We start from the raw sequence: 20,385 nt of genomic DNA, 5'->3' as shown, positions 1-20,385 counted from the left end.
AAAACAGAATTCTCAAAGGAAGGAAAGCAAATAGCTGAGAGGCCTTTTAAAATGTTCAGCATCTCTAGCCACTGGGAAAATGCAATTCCTATGAACCCTGAGAGTTACAAGAGCAAGTAAGCATGGATGTTACAAGGATAGCCAATTACTTGCTGATTGACTTTAAGGCCTGCTCCACAAAACAGGGCTTGTGGATATGGGTATGGAAGAACCAGAACTACCAAAGTTCGCAGCTATACAATCTTCAAACATGTACCAAGTACTCCAGGGAAACACACCAAGGAGATGCTTACACATCCATATTTATTGTCATCTCATTCACAATATCCAGGGAATAAAAACCAGCCGAGATAGCCGTCAACAGATGAATGGATTAAACGTATTGAACAGGTAAAGAAAAATGGAATTGTGATGTATGCAGCAAAATGAATGGAACTGAAATCATTGTGAGGTAAAATAAACCAAACTCAGAAATTTCATATTTTGTTCTTATATGAAGAACCTAGTTTACAATGAGGGGGACTAGGGAAGAGGAGTGATGAAGTTATAAAGGAAACATGAGTTATGAAGTTATAAAGGGAACACTAGAAAAATCTTAGTGGAAGTGAAATGGAGGGTTATAGGATATATGTGATAAGAACAGAAGAGGCTGCTGGGGGAAGGAAGGGAACCAGTCAGAGGAGGAGAAGAGAAGACAGTGGGGAGGGAACCAGATATGAACAAAGTAAGACACATCAAGTATGAAAATGACATAATAAAGCCCATTACTTCTAATGTTAAGGCAAAAGTTCAGTATATAAATAAATCTCCCTTTATCCCAATTATCTCCTAGAAGAAAAATGTTTTATGCATGTGTACAGCTACATTGTAGATTAATATATTAATGTATATATACATATAACCACTGATGGGTATCAAACCATACTTTGTACTTAAAGGCAAAGCATGCTATCTTAAAATTTCAATACATGACAAAGTTACGAACAAATGAGTTTTATTTGTTCTATAATCAAATATAAAACTTGACTAGAATGACAAGAACAATGTAGTGGTAAAACTGTGGCAACATGAAAACTCCAATTGAATGATTCTAGGTTAGAATTCTCTGTTGATCCTCTTAATACAATTTAGACAATGTCTTACTCCTAAAGTTTATTCTAAGCCCAACTCTACTCAATGCTATGAGCTAGGCATATGTTAAATAAATCTATCTTCTGTCTGCATTCTATGGCTAACCTCTAGCATATAGATATTTAGTTACATTAAGAAAGACCAACATGGAGTCTGTGTGGCCAGAAGGAGACCACTATGACTTCTTTCTTTTTCTACAGGCAGATATTGAGAAGTTCTGAGAGAACTTGATTTAGTCTGACGGCAAACACCTACATTGGGCCCCACACATTTGATTGTTCCATGATCTTTGTACACCTACGTTTTGTTATTTTTACATTTATATTGAAACACTTTAAAAATTTGGATAATCGATGAGAATTATGGGACAAGCCTTTAGCCCAAGCTTGGGAGGCAGAAGCTGGTGGATCTTTAAGTTCAGGCTGGCCTAATTCACACAGCAAGTTCCAGGCCAGCCAGGGCTACATGCTGAGCCCCTGCCTCAAATGTTTTATTATTAAATTTGACATGTGAGAAGAATCCATGCTACTTGGCATGTACAAACTATGCCTACACTTGCAAAGTCTAGCTGGTGGTTCTAAGATAATTCGATGTTCAGCCATTTTCAACCTATTCTCTGCATAGAGCATAGACACATGGTTCTAAGGGGAAATCCCTCCTTGCCCCCTTTTAACCAAACAATGACTTCATCCTAAGGTTGATTTCAAATCCAAGGCTGAGGCCATGGCTTCTCCCACAGCCTCCACCTTACCTCTGAAGCCCCTGGCCGCTGCACGGAGCTGTCAGAAGGCCACAGACACCCTTCCTGGAGGTGGGGAGGAAAAAAGTGAGGAACAAGAGATAAGAAAATCATTTGTCTCATAGAACAACAGCATTTGCCCAAAAAAACTTCACATCCCAAGTTTTTAAAACAAGAATCACTTTGCATTTTGGACAATGGCTGACTTATCTAAAGCATGGAACAGGAAATCTCTGATCCCCTTGCAGGTTAGGACCTAAGTGAAAGGTTAGGACCCAAGAGAAAGTTAGAAGGCTTAGCTCCTGGACGTAATGGAGCTGAAGTCAAATACCGGCTCACATAACCATGTGCTTCAAACAACCGGTGAACTAGACTCAGTCGGTGTCTACGCCTGGAGCGTCCCTGGGCTAGAAAAACTGAGACCTCCCCAGAAGAATGCATCATCATGGCCCTCCAGGACCAAGTGCCGCCATCCCCCTCAGCACCATAGCCTGAAGTCTATGGTTGTCACAGAGACACTACCCACATCCAGGTCACCTCTCAACATTAATTACAATTTCCAAAGCCTGGATGACCTTCCAAAGTCTTCTATTGAGTTTATTCTCCAGCCTGAATATTCACAGGTACAATGTGATAACTAGGAGGGATCTTTTCAAGAATTGTTTGGCCAAGGCCAGCAAAATAGCACAGTATTTTCTGTCAATCTCAAGGACCTGAGTCTGGTCCCCAACATCCAAATGGTAGCCAAGAGAGAGGTGATCCCTGAACGTTATTCTCCGACCTCCACGTATGCACCAGGGCACACAAACAAACCTAGATGCATGCATACATTCATATAAACATACATACATAACTGAAAAAAATTGCTTTTGTTTTTCTAGACAGGGTTTCTCTGTGTAACAGCCCTGGCTGTCCTAGAACTCGCTCTGTAGACCAGGCTGGCCTCGAACTCAGAGATCCACCTGCCTCTGTCTCCCAAGTGCTGAAATTAAAGACATTTGCCACCACTGCCTGACTTACAAATGAAAAATTTAAGAACAGGTTAGTCTATCAAGATAATAAACGAATAACTACATTACTGGGGCAGCCATTCCCCCCACACCATAAATGTGTTTACAAGGCACTCTATGGTGATATGCCTTTTGAGTTCAGATTATTGGCTATTTACAAGGGTCTCCTGGGCCATGAACATTGTCAATGCCACAGAAAGATCCTACATTTTTGAACTTCTAGGAATATGTATATTGGACCTCTGGAGATGACTGACTTGCCCCAAACTGTAAAGTCCACAATGAAACACCCAGGCCCTCTGGTGCAAGCCCACACTGTGGCCGGCATTCTCATAAAAATACTCGCTTCGTTGCTAAACACATTGTTTTGTACAATACATACAACCCGTTCCAAAGATACTCGCAGGACATCATCAACTCAGTAGCAAAAATATCAGCTGCCCCAGCTGCTCGGAGGAAGTGTCGGCATAAGGGTCTGACTATAAAATTATATAATGAACCACTACAGTCGGGGCCGGGCAACAGGTGAAGGACCAGACTTAAACCAAAGGCATGACTGATCCCCTCCCAGGACTGCAGAGCGGTGGCGGCAGCTCTCAGGCTCCTGCTTGCTGACCAACCGGTGACTAGCACCAGCCACCAGAAAGCAAGTCTACTGGTATTCTGAGATTCTCTCACATCCTGCCATCCCTGTCACTGTTCTCTCCCACAGTCCTTAGTGTCCAGCTCCAATCATTGAACCGCACCATCAAGGACCCAGGCATGAGGGGTTCACACTGTCTCAACGGCAATGATTATTCCCAGTGGCTTCATTTCCCCCAGAATTTCTATCTTTGACTCTTTTGCTGGCTTCTGGGACCCTATTCCTCATATTGCATTGCCTTGCCCAGTTTTAGTACTGGGGGAAGGGCTTAGTCTTACTGCAAACTTGACATGTCATATTTTGTTGATATCCTTGGGAGGTCTGCCCTTTTCTGAACAGAAACAGAGGAGGAGAGGATGGGGACTTGCAGAGGGGAGATGTCTGAGGGGGGACTGGGAGGAGAAAAAGGGGAAACGGCAGTCAGGATGTAAAATAAATAAATTTTAAAAATTAAATCCAGCACACCTACAGCACTTGGGAGGCAGAGGCAGGCAGATCTCTGTGAGTTCGAGACCAGTCAGGTCTACAAGAGCTAGTTCCAGAACAGGCTTCCAAAGCTACAGAGAAACCCTGTCTCAAAAAACCTAAGTCAATCAATCAATCCATTTTAACTTTTAGATGTACTGTAAGATTAGGATCCATTACTGTTCTTCTGCATGGAGAGATCCAGCCCCCAACATCAGTTTGGAAAAGCCTGTTCTTTTCTAACTGAGTGCTTTTGCCATTCATGTTGACAATCTTCTGACCATCTTTGGGAAGGTTTATTTCAGAGCTGCCTAATGTATTCCACTGTTCCTATATCACCACCCTGTATGCTAATATCACACTGTCTTAATTACTATTGGCTTTGCATTAATTTTTGAGATCAAGAATTATGAGACCACCTCCTGAATTTATTGTTCTCCTCTGAAGTCATTTTGGCTATTGAGTGAAATAGCCAGTGAAATCATAGATGTTGTCAGATGGATTTTTTTAAAAAATTTCTGCAAAAAGCATCACTGGTTTGTAGATTTCTGTGGACAGCAATAACTTTCTAAAAATATTAAGACGTCAATATTTTATTCATGTGCATAGGATGTCTTCCCACTTTGAGTCTTTAAATTTTCGGCAGTATTTTATGGTTTCTGATGAATAAATCTTCAGTCTGTTAATTTTACTTTGAACTATTTTAAGTCTATTATAAATGGAAATGCTTTTTTAAATTCCTTATAAAGTCAGACTATCCGTTGCTAGTTTAAAGAAACACAGCTGACTTCTGAGCACCAATTTCGTAGCTTTGCTACTTTGCTGGCTCTTATTAGTTCCTCTTTGTCTTGGTAGGCTCCTAAGACCATGTCACCTGCTAACAAGTGATCTTTCTTGATCCTTTCCCACTGAGAACCTGTGCCGACTAGTATTGTGTCAACTTGACACAAGCTAGAGTCATCTGAGAGGAGGGAGCCTCAACAGAGAAAACATCTCCATAAGACCAGGCTGTAGGCAAGCCTATAGGGCATTTCATAATTAGTGACAGATGTGGGTGGGACCAACTCCGGATGCTATGAAAAGCAGGCAGAGCAAGCCATGCGGAAGAAGCGGGAAACGGCTTCCTCCATGGTCTCTGCATCATCTTCTGCCTCCAGGTTCACACCTTGTGTGAGTGCCAGAAGCAGGTCTAGGCTACTAACATTCAAGAAAAACTCCTAGCTTATAATTCACTATCCTAGAGAAGCTAAATTAGAAGGTGAATCCAAAGACAAACATATAGGCATCCTCCTGAATATTAACATTCATCAGGCGATGAAAGGAGACAGAGACCCACATTGGAGCACCGGACAGAAATCTCTAGGTCCAAATCAGGAGCAGAAGGAGGGGGAGCACGAGCAAGGAACTCAGGACCGCGAGGGGTACACCCACACACTGAGACAATGGGGATGATCTTTCGGGAATTCACCAAGACCAGCTAGCCTGGGTCTGAAAAAGCATGGGATAAAACCGGACTTACATAGCAGACAATGAGGACTACTGAGAACTCAAGAACAATGGCAATGGGTTTTTGATCCTACTGCACATACTGGCTTTGGGGGAGCCTAGGCAGTTTGGATGCTCAACTTACCTGGATGGAGGTGGGCGGTCCTTGGACTTCCCACAGGTCATGGAACCCTGATTGCTCTTTAAGCTGATGAGGGAGAGGGACTTGATCGGGGGAGGGGGAGGGAAATGGGAGGCGGTGGCAGGGAGGAGGCAGAAATCCTTAATAAATAAATAAATTTAAAAAAAAAAAGAAAAAAAAGAAAAACTCCTAACAACCTGCTTTTTCAATCTAGATCTCACCTCCTAAGGATTTTACAGCCTTTTGAAACAGTGCCACTAGATAGGGATCAAAGACTCAAAATACAATAAGCAAACATAACAGGAAGTTGTTTTACTCATCTGCTCAATCCCCTTACTATAGTTAAATGTATGTCCAGATTTCTATTTCTTCACAAGTCAGTTTTAGTAACGTGTTTCTAACCTTTGGCCTACTTTATCGAGATTGTCCAATTTGCTAATATATGGTTATCTGTTGTCCCTTGCAATCCCCTTTATTTCTATATATCTTGGATAATGTTTTAAATTAAGAGAAGGCAATCTGCAATTACAACTTGCTGACAGCTGTGGGCCAGAGCCTGCCGGTTGGGTTCTGTGACTACGTGTGAGGACATTCTCAGAGCTTGTGCTAAACTCTCCTTAGCACAACAGAGAGCAATGGGAATCACTGCTTGGCATTCTGGCTTCTGTCAGCGATCGAGTGTCTCGTGGCATCAAATCATTGCACGTCTATTTTTGTACTTGTTCCATGGGGAGAATTTCAAAGCAGAGGTCGAAGTGGTTGGTTTTCAGATGTTCCGCAACATCTTTCTGATAAGAAACTCTCTTCTCTGCCTTTTTTCCGTATACTTTTCTACCATCCAGATACTACCGTACTAGCTTTTCTACACTAGGGGGCAGTATCAGCTCAGAAATCAAGCCAGTCCCGCTACAGGGCCACACATCCACCCGCTGCACACACTTCCTCTTTCATTTCTCTGTGAAAATCAATCATCAGACTTCTTAAGACTCCTAACTCTGCTCAATCTAGGACACATCCCTTAAGAGGCAGGCAAATCTTCCAGGAAGACCTGCTGGGAAGGGGAGACTTGGAATCCTTTCCATTTGTAGAATAGTGCAGTGCACATTGAGAGAAGCAGCCCCCAGGTGCTTCCCCAGCTGAGAGAGGCCTAAAGGGGGGAATAGCGGGAGGTGGGGCGAACCACTGCACTCCAATAAAAGCCAGCCAGAACTAAGAAAGCTTAGAGACTGGCAGACTTTGCCGCCTTGGCTGTCACCATTCTGCTACCAGCTCCAGTCTTTTCTTTGCATAGAGAGAGATGGTTTACTCATGCCACGGAAAAGCTGGCACGGGGTTAACTTCTGCCCACAAACTAGCCCTGGAGGGGAGGCTCTTCGGCAGAGGCCACCTAGAATTTCAGAGTGATTCGGAAAACTTTGAAACTCTTAGTATAGTCATACCAAGAGAAAGATTACCATTTGATTAATGCTAATGACTTATACTCTTAAAAGGTTACTAAAGTGCTGTTGATGACACTTTGGGGACCTGCAGTGGCTCGGTGGTTAAAAGGGCTTGCTGTGCATGTCTGAAGATCTAAGATCTACCCCTGAAACACGGTGGCAGGAGAACCAAGTCCTGAGAATTCTTCGCTGACTTCCACACATGTGCCGTGGCATATGATAATAATATGTAAAATTTTAAATATTCATAAATTATTTTAGCATGTTATTTTTACAAATATTTTGCACCAATACAAACCATTATCAAACTACCTCCCTGGAGTCTAAAGATGATTGGATTTCCCAGCATCTTTTGTTATGTGAAAAGAGGATTTTTAATTTTTAAAAGAAAGAGTCTCCCAGTGTGGAACTTGGGTTGGTCTAGAATTCGCCGTGCATACATTCTCATCACAGGATTTATTTTTACTTTTATTTATGTGTATATGTGTTGGGGGAGGTATAGGCCTTATGGATGCAGGTAGGCAGATACCAGAGAGGGGCATCGGATCCCCAGGAGTTAGAGTTACAAGCGGTTTGGAGTCACCCAACATTGAGTCCTGGGAATAGAACTTGGGTCCTCTGGGCAGCACCAAGTCACCACTGAGCCATTTCTCCAGCCCCTCAGCGTGGGAGTCTTAAGGATGCAGCTGAGGTGTTGTTGTCTACAACCCCTTCCAGAAGCAGCATCAGTTTACTGTGGTCCTTTCTGATCCTGGTGCTGCTCAGTGTGTAAGCTAGGTAGCATCCATCTTCCAGAGTCACCTGGCATGCACCAACCTGTGTTCTACTTGGAGCTGCTCAGTGTGTAAGCTGGATAGCATCCATCCAGAGTCACCTCGCCTGCACCACCCTGGTATTCTACCGCCACATCACCCAATCATCCACAGGACTTGATCCTAAATGGATTTTGGATGATACCCAAGCTCAAACCTATCTTCAGGAAATAAATAGAAAAAAATGAAGACTTGACATCATGAAGAAGAAAAAAGAAGTGTTCCTTGATAAGAAAACCAAGTACCTGTAAGCCCTCAAGATACTTCTAAATTCTGAGCAGTGGTGACATAAAGAGGACCCTGGGAGTCACGTGACTTTAAAGATAAACGTGGCTATTAAAACTTGTCCACATATGCTGCTTCAGACAGGAATTGGCTGCATCCTCCTCAGATTCTGCTTCTTCTCATCCTTGGAGGGATGGGTACATTCTGATTAATCCGTTTCCTAGGGCTTCAGACAGATATATCAAAGGGTAAAACCCTTTCAGTGACCACCTGACAGCTGAAGCTCTTCCTGCCAAGGCAGGGAGGCAGACAGTGAAACTGGCAACAGGAAGTCAGTGTTGAGAGTCTCAGGATAAACACTGCCCCGCCCCGACTGTCTGCTCGGCACTGAAGAGATGCAGTTTCCCCGTCTTATGAAATAGTGGAGAATGGTGAGTATGGACAACTCCAGCTGGCTTAAAGGTGCCAGGATAACACTGGCAGGGACGCCACCCCAGCAGCTGTACCTTCCAGGACCTGCTGAAGGTGCCAGGCGCCTTTCTCAGCCTGCTTGTGCCTTTCACATCCCTTTTCTGGCAGCGGCTTTCAGGTGGGCTCCCTACCCACAGGGATATTGGAAACCCACAGACCATGCTCTGGTCCCAAGAAGGGTGTAGGGAATTGGAGGGCTGGCTACCATATCTGTTTTCTTCCAAAGTGACTGAAGAATGTCTGTCTCTTTTCTGGTCTCCCCACTTAAATTGTGTATAGAAAAGTGTTTATAAAATGATGGGGAAAAATACTTGCATTAGGGTCTTATTAAATGATGTCATCGTCATAGTCCTGTTTCTGACACGCTGGACTAAAACTAAGTGTGGCAGAGTTGATGGGATGGAAGGTGATGTGGTCACCAGGACCCACCTGGCTGGGGTTGAGTTGTCAGAAAGGATGTCTCAGGCCTCCCAAGTAGGAAAAGCCTCGACCAATGATTCTCAACTTGTGGGTTGCAACCCCCTTAAGGGGTTGCATATCCTGCATATCAGATACTTATATTGCTGTTTATAACAGCAAAATTACAGTTATGAAGCAGAAATATAATAATAATTTTATGGTTGGGGTCACCACAACATGAGGAACTATAGTTAAGGATCACAGTATTAGGAAGGTTAGAACCACTGACCTAGACCATTCTGGCAAATTATCCTTAGGGTTGAGTCTGTAATAGCTAGGCCCTTTTATTATTTTCCCCTTATTTGGTAATTTAAGATAAAGGAAAGAAGTCTAGATGGTCTCAAAGCTCTAACCCATGGAAACCAGACACTTATAAACAAGTTGGGAGTGCCCCAAGACAATGTTTGGTCTTATAAAAAGATTTATGTCACAACTCTATCTCCTGTTGTTCATCATTTGAGCTTGTAATTTTCCTTTCTTGTAGCCTGGGGTACTATTTTTCATTCAGTGACTTTCACTGGTCAGCCCTGGCACGCATGTCTCAGAGGGAGGGCAACTGACCTCAGGTACACGGAGCCCTCCTCATACTTCAAACCTGCATTGTCCCAAACAGAGACAGAACGAACAGGGTTGTTGGTGATACGAGAAGAGGTGATAGTGGAGAGAGGAGCAGCGTGTCTCCTTTCTGTGAAGACCCTCAAGATTGTGCTATCTAGAGGAAGGACTCACAGGCCAACAGTAGCTGGAAGGCAAGTGTCTTTTCAGAGCATGTCCCCAGCCAAGGCCAGTCAAGCTCCTGAGATCCTGTTCTATGCATGTTCCAGTTTGATTTCTGCTGCTCTGATAAAAGGTACCTTGAGGAAAGCAACATGGAGAAGAAAAGGATCCGTTTGCCTTACACTTCCAAGTCATGATCCATCATTGAGGGAAGAGCTAGGCCAGGAACTCAAGGAGGAGCTGGAAGCTTGGGGGAATGCCTGCTGGCTTACTCACTCTCCTGCTCAGTTAGTGTGCTTACATGATCCAGGACCACCTGCCTAGGAATGGTACCACCCACCCTGGGCTGGACCCTCCTGCATCAATTAATAATCAAGACAATGCCCCACCTAGACAAATCTGATCTAGGCAGTTCCTGGGTCCAGTCTCTCCTCCCAGATGATTGACTCTAGGCTGACAAACTGACTCTAATTACAATAAGGAACTAACTTCATTCTGACTTTTCCTTTTGATCAAAGCGAAATGTCCCTCATAAGAAGAAAGGTGGCTTACTCTTTCTCAACCAGTTAAAGATGAACACAACATTACAACCACACTAAAGACCTCACGTGGATCTGTACTAAGTATATAAAAGACCCCAAACATTGAATATCTCTGCAACACTCAGGCTCAGAACAATAAGGGGTTCCCTACGGAACCTTCTGCACCTACATGCTGCCAAGTAGCAGAGTGTCTAAGGCACTTGCCCACGCTGCTAGGGGAGGTGAGCGCCTGGGACTTGGGTGCTAGCTAATCAAAAGTGCTTCGGGATCTAGGAACAGGACTTGGGTAACAGATTTGAAGTCACCCGACAGAGGCACAGTTGGTGCATACATTCATTCTCACTTGTCATTCTGCCCCAAGTTCTACAAATCAACATTCCCATCCAGAGGCAACCTGGCTGGCCAAGCAATGCGAACAAGAACAGAGCATCCTCTCTTCCATGACGTGACTGCCCAATTCCTGCAAGTTCTTCTGGGGAAGATGGTGAGCACAGACTATCATCTTGAAAGGGCATGGGAGACAACCTGGAAAAGTGACTAGAAGGTGTCAAGAGTGGGCCAGTCACTTGAAGAAGAGGAGACAACAGGGTTCTCATGCCCACTTCATAAACACAGGGGGCTGGTGAGACCTAAGCATTCCCAGTAGGATCAAAAGGGTGGTAATGGAGCCTTGACCTCAGTCAGGTAGGATGAGAGCTGGACATTCTTTCCTGGTCACTTTGCTCTCTTGGCTAAGATGAGGTCCAGTGAATGGGTGAGGTCCAGAGGCAGAAAGAAATGGCTAGGGAAAGTGTCTACCATGCAGAGACTCAGAACAGCTATGTCTCCTTATGGACACATCAAAGCAGCCAGAGGAACTGTGCTTGTGATGATGGTGGCCTTCCTTGCTAACAGTATGCTTGGGCGGGTAGCACTGAGCACTAAGGGGATTCCTGGGGTCTCTTGTGCACTGTGGAGTGATCAGACTGTCTCTGAAGTACTACCTCCTCAATTGTACCGTCATCCCAGCCTCTACAGAATGAATATCCCCTGGCTGAGAAGGATGTGATTCCCCAGCCCTAGGAAAGGAGTAACACTTCACGGATGGAGTTAGGGAGGAGTAGAAAGGACAGAAACTCAGCTATGCACAGGAGAGCAGGAAGCTTTGTTTATTCTTCTTCCTGCACTTTCTCCCTTTTTTTAGAACCATAAACGGGTTCTAATAAAAACTGCTATGCTAATAGTCCTACTTAGGAATTCAAACCACGGTCTAAGATCGGAGCACCCCTGGTCACAGTGTCGAAATACACCTTGAATTTGATGAAGCATGGACTAGAGCTGGCCAATGTCTACAGTGATTAACAGAGAAAGAATACATAAACCCTGGGGAGGGATGGAGCTCAACTGTGTATCATTCAGAGAAAAAAGAAAAAAAAAAAGAGCTACTCAGTAGCTTGGGAGGGAAAGGCCACACTAGTCTTCATAAACATGGGCACGAAAGGCATGCCTTTCCACAAGCTCCAGCTTAGCAGCCAAACCCAGATCTCTGCACACAGCTTACCAACAGAACTATCCTCAGTGGACAAAATTCAGGAACTACTGATGGTCTTTGCTGCTACTCAATATGCATCCGGGCAGGACTGCTCAGAGACACCTTCCCAGTTTCCAGAAAGGGAAGTCCTTCCAGTCCGCATGTCATTACTCCCTGACCCACATTCTCCATATTCCCAGAGAGGCCAGCGTGGGATAGACCACCAGATAAAGAAGAAGCGCCTTCCCGAGTGAAACCACACAAGAACTTCGCTTCTTGCCCCTCTGGAGCAGTCTTCCTGCTCTGCCCCTTGGTAAACACATGACCATGGTGCCTATGGCCACAATGCAACACCTAAGGGTGGTGACGGTGAGAGAGCGCAGTGCCTGCTGGGTCTGCCCTGTGGAGACACGGGCACTTGGAAGCTGATGATACCTGCAGTCTAGGCAAGTCCAAGGGGACTAGGCAAGGGACTGGAAGAACCCTGTGTCACCCATACAGGAACCCTGAATATTTGAGGCCTCCTGGAGTACAAAGCGCACGGCAGGAAAGGAAGGTGGGTATATTTTAGAACCAGAAACTACGCTGGGTCCACTTAGGAAGTAAAGCTTACGCCCAGAACCAAGCATCCCTGGCAATCTGTGCAAACCTGAGTGCTGTTGCCTACTGTTGATGGCGATGTGAGAGAGTTGTACCACAGCTGCCAAGGAGTGGCTGGCATCCACAGCCCTTATTTTAAAGCAAAGCAAAGGTCCTGTGTGGCTCTAAAATGGCCACCATAACAAGATTTTCCATGTCCTCTTTAAACTCAGGACTTTGGAAGAATTTGCTCTCTCTTTCAAAATTGAAGCCATCTTTGTGCGATGTAATGTCAGGGGTGGATGGTGTGGCTACCAGGTGACAAGCCACAGAAAGTCACTGTGGTATATAAAGAAGTCAATCAAGCAGGCCCAGGGGAGCCAGTAGGCAAAACGGGACCAGGAGAAACTGAGGAAGGCAGCAAGAGACGATGTAGAAAGCCGAAAGGAAAAGAGACTGTTAGGCCAAGTCATATCCACCATCACTGCCCCAGCCTGTACTTCAGGCATGAGGTGTATACAGCATATGGAAAGACATGCCCTCCTTGTTCCTTCAGGCATGAGGTGTATACAGCATACAGAAAGACACGCCCTCCTTGCTCCCTCTTGTGCTTGCGTTTGCACACAAGGACCACCAAGCCATTAGGTTCCCTGGGCAGAACTGTGGTTCCACTGAAGCAAGACCCTGCCCTGTTGAGAAGGGCACAGCCACCATTCCATACCTACCCATTACCATGGTTACACCCCATACCCGCAACAGCCTCTCCTAAGTCAGGCAGTGGCGGGCATCTCTCTGGTCCTAGTAAGGGACACTCCATAAAGTAGGCTCTCCTGCTACGAAGAAGGGAAGATGGATACTAGATACCTCCTATGTCTTACACGGAAATTGGGAATTCAAACTCACTTAAATGCCCTATTTCCAAGTCTCCTGCTAAAAGTCACCAGACTTGCGGGTTATAAAACATGCTGAGAACATGCCCAGCCCCCCGGGCCTCCCAAGTTTGGTTATTGGTCAGCTTAGCCTTACATCATACTCTTTTACTAAAGGAGGAAAGATGTTTGAGGGCAAGAAATAGAAACGTTTAAAAATTCCAAAGTGAGGAGCCTGGCTTGATGGCTTGTCGCGTCCTCCACCTCCGAGAGCTCATCTCATTCCATCTATCTAAAAAGGCACGCATTGCTTGTCTTCCCACTGTCTCCTTCAGCTGACTCACACCCAAGAACTGCAGACACACTTGGTGATGGATGAGGACATCACTTAACCCTAGACCAATCCAGGACTAAATTCAAGCACAGACCTATGTATAACCTAGAACTGTGTGGAGGAAGCCAGACACGAGAGAGAAGGCATGAGCGTGTGGGCCACAGCTAGCAAACCCAACTAGGGCCAATGGCCAATAAACAAATGGAGACTTTCACAGATGGAGGACCAGGGCGAGCTTTCAAAGGGCCACTTTCCTGACTGGGTACCAGCTCCAAGTGAGAATCCACTGAGTTCTTTGTATACAATGTACACATTTCTCAATGTTGGCCATCAACCCAAAGCCCTTGACACCTCTGTACTGCGGTGAGCTGACAGGTGGGCTCCCCCGCCCTCTAGCCCTTTGCCATACCCTGCCTGGGTTTGCGACTCCAGAACGGGGCCCAAGAGCACTCCAGATGGCCCAGGCTCACACTTACCGGCTGCAGGCCGTCTTCTTGTCTCCGGCTCTGGTTGGGACGATTGATGAAGGAACGTGTGGAGACTTTGTAGTGGTTCAGTAGGCAGACGACGACCACCACCATCACGGTGACCACCACGACGATGATGAGGACCTGGGCGAACTCCAGCTCCGCTGCAAGGAAGAAGAAGGATTGTGAGCGAAGGCCCCGGCATGTGAGTTCTTTCCTGGCTCGACATCTCTGCAGCTGCAGTTATGACCCCTCAGATCCAGTCCCCAGAGGGGACACAGAAACTACGGCCACACTCAGGAAAAGAAGAAAATGCAGGCATAAAGCAAATATGTGGCTGGGTCAGGGTGACACCTGAGCTCTGCCTGCAGATGCAATGGGTCAGTCATTTGCCGGACCTTGGTATTGTAACATTTTGGACAAATAGAGTTTCTGGGAGTGCCCTGTCCCATAAATCTCTGTTGCTCTGCTTTGCAAAGTTCTAGAACCTGGTCTTCAAACTTAAAGCCTTACAAAAACCTTCTGCTGGCCCTGCAAGGCCTCCCGGGTTTGGGCTACAATTTTCCTCACTGACAAGATGGAATTCAAGGTCAGCCCGGTGAGTTCACCAGAGGCAGGTGCAAAATGGGCACCTGTGTATGTTGGGCCAACCTCAGGCCCACCTCCTGTCCTGTCAGGTGACCATCTATCTCTTCATTCCAGCAGAGTTGAGGAATTCTCTCCCAACTGAAGCTGCACCTATGCAACCTCTCTACAGAACAAGCCCACCTCTCTGAGTAAAACTTCTCAGAGCTCAACTCACAGGGGAAATAAATGTTAAGAGAGTAGCTTCAAGCATCTAGTCCTGGGAGAATTTGCCTTTGTAGGCAGCTTAGAAAGCATTCCCCCATTCTGCAGGCACAGCGTCTGAGCGGTAAGACCAAGGTAGGCCTCCAACACTAACATTATGAATGATACCCCACAGTCATTAATACACCCTGTACACACATGCCTGGATTCCCTCCCCTCCCCGTTTCAGCATTCCTGACCCGAGATGAAGCTGAGTGTGCACCCAGGGTTTCTCATGAAACTATGGTCCTAAGTCTGTTGTGGCTGACACTGCATCCTCAGTAATTAGCACACGGTGGTGCCTGACAGGTAGTTAGGAGACCTCACCAACAGCAGGGAGAGCAGTCCTGAGCCAGAGACCTTGTCTCTCATTTCTGTAAATTCCTCTGTGAGATTCTCTACAGACAATATTTGTCATGGCATTAATGATTCTCTCATTTCTTTCTTCATGGCTACACTAATATTCCAAGAACATTTTTTCCTCTAAGAACTTTTATTTTGTTCTTTCATGTTTAGATCTCTGTGTTGTATTTTATATTTTGGGTACAGACAGCATAGGGCATTCTGAATGAAATGATCTGATACATTACTTAAAAATCCAAGCAAGGGTGAGCAAGATCCCCATTGCATAAACAGTGTGTATACATGCTCCCTTAAAAGAAAGAGTCCCCTCTACTCTTGTCCTTTTCCTGAGGACTGGTGCTTCTGAGCCTCCATCCTAAGCTTTCCTGTAAACCTACCATGTGTACCCACCGGAGTGCACTGCCCTTGCTGAGCTGTCTGCAGCTGTACAACTGCACTGTAGCTTCAAGCAGAAGACCAGAGCCCTGGCAGGGACATGGAGGGCTCAAAAGCTGTCCAGCAATGTTAGGGGTCCACAGGTGATGGAGAATCAGGAAGCTAAGATCTGTGTCACGGTGAGGCAACAGGCTGACTCAAGGGCTTTGGAAGTATAAATAGGGTCCCTGGAGGTGGGACACTGGCCAAGGAAATCGGCCTTACAGTAATAGCCAGTGGGCCCCTGGGGCAACAGTAGGCTTGAGTCACTCAGCCCAGGCATGAGAGGCAGCTCTTTGAGCAGACAAGAATGAAATCCAGGGTATCCAATCCCTAAGGCCAGAATCTTTGCAAGTTATGGCTAGCAGCAGCACGGGATCCCTGTGTTGCTGTTTGAAGGCCATCCCCAGGGGGTCTGCACTGGGTGTGGTACCCAGAGCAGAACACTACAGCCTACAGGGCTAGGGCAGGGCAGATGGCTCAGCAAAAGTCTGACTATCTGAGTTTGATCCCTGGAGGAGAGAAATGACCCCTCCCCACACAGCTGTCTTCTGACTTACATATGTGTGTCGTGGCAGAAACATGCTGACATAAACTTTCACGTCATACATATGTATGCACACGGAACATCAAATGAAAATATTTTAAAATCTATCTGCTCTTCGAACTTGGGGCAGAACAGTCAGTGAGGACAGATCATTTTCTCGTTTAAGTTTTAAGAGATAGAAAACCAAAAGTGGGAAAATAGGAAGAGTAAAAACATCCGGCTCTGGGGGATTCTCAAAGTAAAAGCCATTAAACAGAGGGTGGTCCCCAGGGACGAGCAGATCTCGGGGTCCTGCTCTGTGGAAAGCCCTTCCCTCCCCCCACGTCTGTTCTTTCATTGATTTTAATCATTAGGTTCTGCCCCAAATCCCCACAGCTTGTTTTCACGTGGTGGGGGACGGAGAGCGTGCGATGGTCCGGGGAGCCTGGGGGACACGTGAAGGAAAGACGCTTTAGTTTTGCTTTGGAGGGGTAGGCTAGGAAAGGGATGTCGGGGAGAGAATGAATTCGGAAAGAAATATTAGGATGGGAATACTTTTTAAGCCCACAGGAACACCAGCATTTTAAAAGGGTAATTGGATGCTTTTGAGGTTTCCGAATCTTCGTGTAAATCACTATGGATTCTGAACACAGCCCACCGGTCAGGTTTCCCTGATTTCAGTAGTTACGGATATCAACAGAAGTAAGGCAAAAAAACAGTCACGCAAGTAAAGGACTTGAGGCTAGACAGAATTTCTGAGCTCCTGTTCCTTTTATGAGGCTGAAATCTAAGGGGCAATGGATGAGTCATTGCCAGCCACACACCAGAAATTTTACAATAAAATTTCAAACTTACAGGAAGGGATCACAGTGCCTTACTTTATTACTGTAAAATAGTGACAATGACGGCAGTGATGATGGCATCTCTGTCTTTATAGAAACATCTCCAAGAAATTCTGAGCTGTGCTGTGGGGAACCGCAGGAACAGAACTGTGTGGAGCAGGCTGGTCCATGTCTTGGTCCAATGAGGACCTGAACTGATTCCTCCAGGAGGCATGAATGTCTGAACTATTTTTAATGAACTCTGGGGAGATGTGTTTGTACCACCCTTGGCTTCCTAATATAACACCCACTTCTATTTGTGGGGTGGCTAGCACCATCTTCCATTAGGTCTTTCCTCCACGAATACATCCTCATCTGCAGGAGTCAAGGTTTCTAAATGTCTAATTAAGTTTTACGTTCCAGATATGTGATGTGTTCCCTGACTGAAAACCTCTAAAGGAGGAACATGGCGTGGGCCCCATGAGCCCTTCCTTTCACCAGCAAAACAAACACTTTGAGCGCCTGTGGGGGAGCCGCCATGTAGAACACTTATGTCATGGCCAGCACCAGCGGCTCCTCACAGACCTCTGAGTGATTCACCTCCTACTTGTACCAACAGAAACCCCTCTACCCTCATCCCCCTTCACACCACAGGCTGGGAACACAGAGAATGGAAGAACATGACCAGCCTGCCACAGAATCCCACCCTCTAGACAGTCCCCTCCACTGCTGAGGCAGAGAGGCCGACTTTGTGACATTGGCTTGCTCTGGTTTGGCTTCTTCCACACTAAACTTGTGTCTGCATTTCCTTCCTGTCTCTGTCCTGCTCGGCAGAAACAGGTGTCGTGATAAGATGACAGCCATGGGGGTGGGTGATTTTTTTTTTTTTATTTATGGGTCTGTGACACTTTTCAATGGCTGAATGTTCCTATAGTCCGGCAGATTCTTTCCAAACCCCTTAGCGGTAATAGGGAGATGGATGGGGAAGGAACTGGGATCTACTTAGTCTACAATTCTCTTGAGCTGGAGACTATTGGTATAAACACTCTTGGAGATTTTAATGCTTAAATGAAAATTCACACTCATTAAACTCCATAGTTGAGGGCAATATATAGCCTCTGCTATAAAATATAAAAAATGACTTCACAGATAAAAGTTCAGAAGGCAAAACAATAAGGGCTACAGCTTATGATTATATTAAAGTTTTAAAATTGCATTTTTCCAACTTACTAGACCTGGATGGAGGTGGGGGTTCCTTGGACTTCCCATAGGGCAGGGAACCCTGATTGCTCTTCGGGCTGAGGAGGGAGGGGGACTTGATTGGGGGAGGGGGAGGGAAATGGGAGGTGGTGGTGGGGAAGAGATGGAAATCTTTAATAAATAAATTAATTAATTAATTAAAAAAAGACTGCAAAAAAATAATAAGATTGCATTTTTCTTTGTGGCTAGTGGATTTACCCCAAATTGTTTGTTAATGAGTAGGACAATGGAAGGGAGAAAGGAAAAAATAGAACTATAAAAACAACCAGGTTTTTGCGATTGCTGGCTGTATCTTCCTTTATAAGTTTATCTCTGACCCCTTGAGAGCAGGCTCCTGACCCTCACTCACACTGCTTCCTTTAGGCACAGAGTCCATGCCATACTAACACTCCTTTCTGACCTTTGTCCTCTGACCTTCTCTCAGAGAGTGAGCCGTGGGCCAGGTCTTAATCATTGATGTGGAATTAGTGTGTATTACATATAAGGAGATCGGGTCTTCCAAATTCTGTTTCCTAATTTGTTTATACACTGTCTCGCACAGAACTGTATCCTGGCAAACACTCACCAACAACTTTAACGATGCTAACATTTTAGCAAAGGGTTCCATATTTTGCACCGATTACCCAGCATTCCTATTTAAAGGAAGTTCAAATGGCCACCAGAAAAGGCTCCTTATTGCTGTAAGTTATCTGCTTCTATATTCCAGCTACATTCCTATATTTACATAAGGCAGTTCGCATCACAACAACGTTGGAAGTATTATCTAGGATCCACAGGTGGAGCAGATGACACAAAGGCACATCTCCCCAACTTCCATCCCAACCAGGTACCTCCCAAGGCACCGGGCTGGCCGGGTAGAAGTCAACAAGGATTAGACGGCTAAGAAATCCCTAGAATACAGATTCTGCAAGTATCTCCAGCTGAGGGCACATCAAAGGCCGAAGCACCTGTCCAATAATACGACTTTTCTCTACATACTTCACCATCCAGACTCCCCTGATCTCTTTAGAAAAAAAAAAACTGACCTAAACATCTCCCAGTCAAAGATGACTGACAGAATTGTCGCTAAAAAGAAATAAACCCGCAGAGGAGAAGTGGGGTAGTTACGAACCTTTGCAAAGAAGTCCATGCCCTGCCATGCTATAACCGGGAACTAAAAGTGCCTAAGATCAGACTCCCCCCACCCCACAGAAGTCATCTCAGATCCACCCGCGCCTCACCTCCACGTTATTAAGAAGGTGTCAGAAGAAATACAGCTGCGCATGGAACTGGCCCAGTCCCAGTCCCAGTGGTGGCTTCTGAGTGCTGGCTAGCTGGCCGCCTGTTTGCCTCTCACTCTCCTTAGCTCCCCATCACTCTTGGAGCCAATTTCTGTTTCCCAATATCCCCTGTTACTTTGATAACCGGAAAAACTAGTCAATGACCCAATCCCATTGAAAGAAATACATCTTTTTTTCTTTCAAATGTTTTCAACAACTCAGGGTGGAAAAAAAAAAACCCCACCATCAATCAAAGGGAAACTTTTAGGGCAATTGAAGGGGGGAAACTAATTATATTTATATATAAAATCTCTGAGCGGAACAAGCTAATTGCAAATCAAAGAAGACAGAAAAAGCTCCCTTACGATTCCCACCTGAGAGAGCTGACTGACAGGCAAAACAAACTTTTTTTTTCTTCTTGAGACAGGCTTCCTGTATCCCAGGCTGGCCTCCAACTCACTCAACTTACTATGTTGCTGAAGAAAACCCTGAACTTCGGATCCTCCTGCCTCCACCTCTCGATTTGATGGGATACACCACTATTGCCACGTTTAAGAACAGGCTTCCCGAGAAGGACTTGCTCTTCTGCTCAGCTCTGCTCAGACCAAACTCCAAGGGCAGAAGAAAACCAACCCCGCAACAAGCCCCGAAGACCATGCGTCGCCCACAGCTGCCCCCTGCAAATGTACCTTTTTTAAGGAACAAGTCTTTAAACTGAACCTCCTTCAGTGTGCTGTTGCTCAGCTGCTCGATGGACATAATCAAGTCCTTGGCAAGGGGGAATCCAGCTGTGGCACAGCCCACCCAGTTCAAACCATCCTTAAACTTCAGGCCAGCTCCTCTCCAGGCAGCTCAGAGCTGTAGTGATAGCCGGT

At 45.6% G+C, this 20,385-nt stretch overlaps 1 protein-coding gene across 8 annotated transcripts in view; it reads right to left on the bottom strand.

Moving 5' to 3' along the window:
* The window catches only part of Ldlrad4 (low density lipoprotein receptor class A domain containing 4), a 313,809-nt gene that overhangs the window by 10,817 nt on the left and 282,607 nt on the right, over positions 1 to 20,385 (bottom strand). For 5 of the 8 annotated variants that reach the window (XM_026783320.1, XM_026783322.1, XM_026783321.1 and 2 more), the window contains 2 exons: positions 14,049 to 14,203; positions 1,883 to 1,936 (listed from right to left, as the gene is read on the bottom strand). In XM_026783320.1, coding sequence (XP_026639121.1) covers positions 1,883 to 1,936; positions 14,049 to 14,203 — 209 coding nt within the window. Of the gene's footprint in view, positions 1 to 1,882; positions 1,937 to 14,048; positions 14,204 to 20,199; positions 20,285 to 20,385 lie in introns of those variants that run through there. The other 3 variants (XM_026783326.1, XM_026783325.1, XM_026783324.1) reach the window with 3 other exon arrangements.

The sequence above is a fragment of the Microtus ochrogaster genome, chromosome 18 (genome assembly GCF_000317375.1).
Source record: "Microtus ochrogaster isolate Prairie Vole_2 chromosome 18, MicOch1.0, whole genome shotgun sequence".
NCBI classification, from domain to species: Eukaryota; Metazoa; Chordata; class Mammalia; order Rodentia; family Cricetidae; genus Microtus; species Microtus ochrogaster.
The sequence above is the reverse complement of the archived record's forward strand: the minus strand, read 5'-3'. Positions and strand labels throughout refer to the sequence as shown.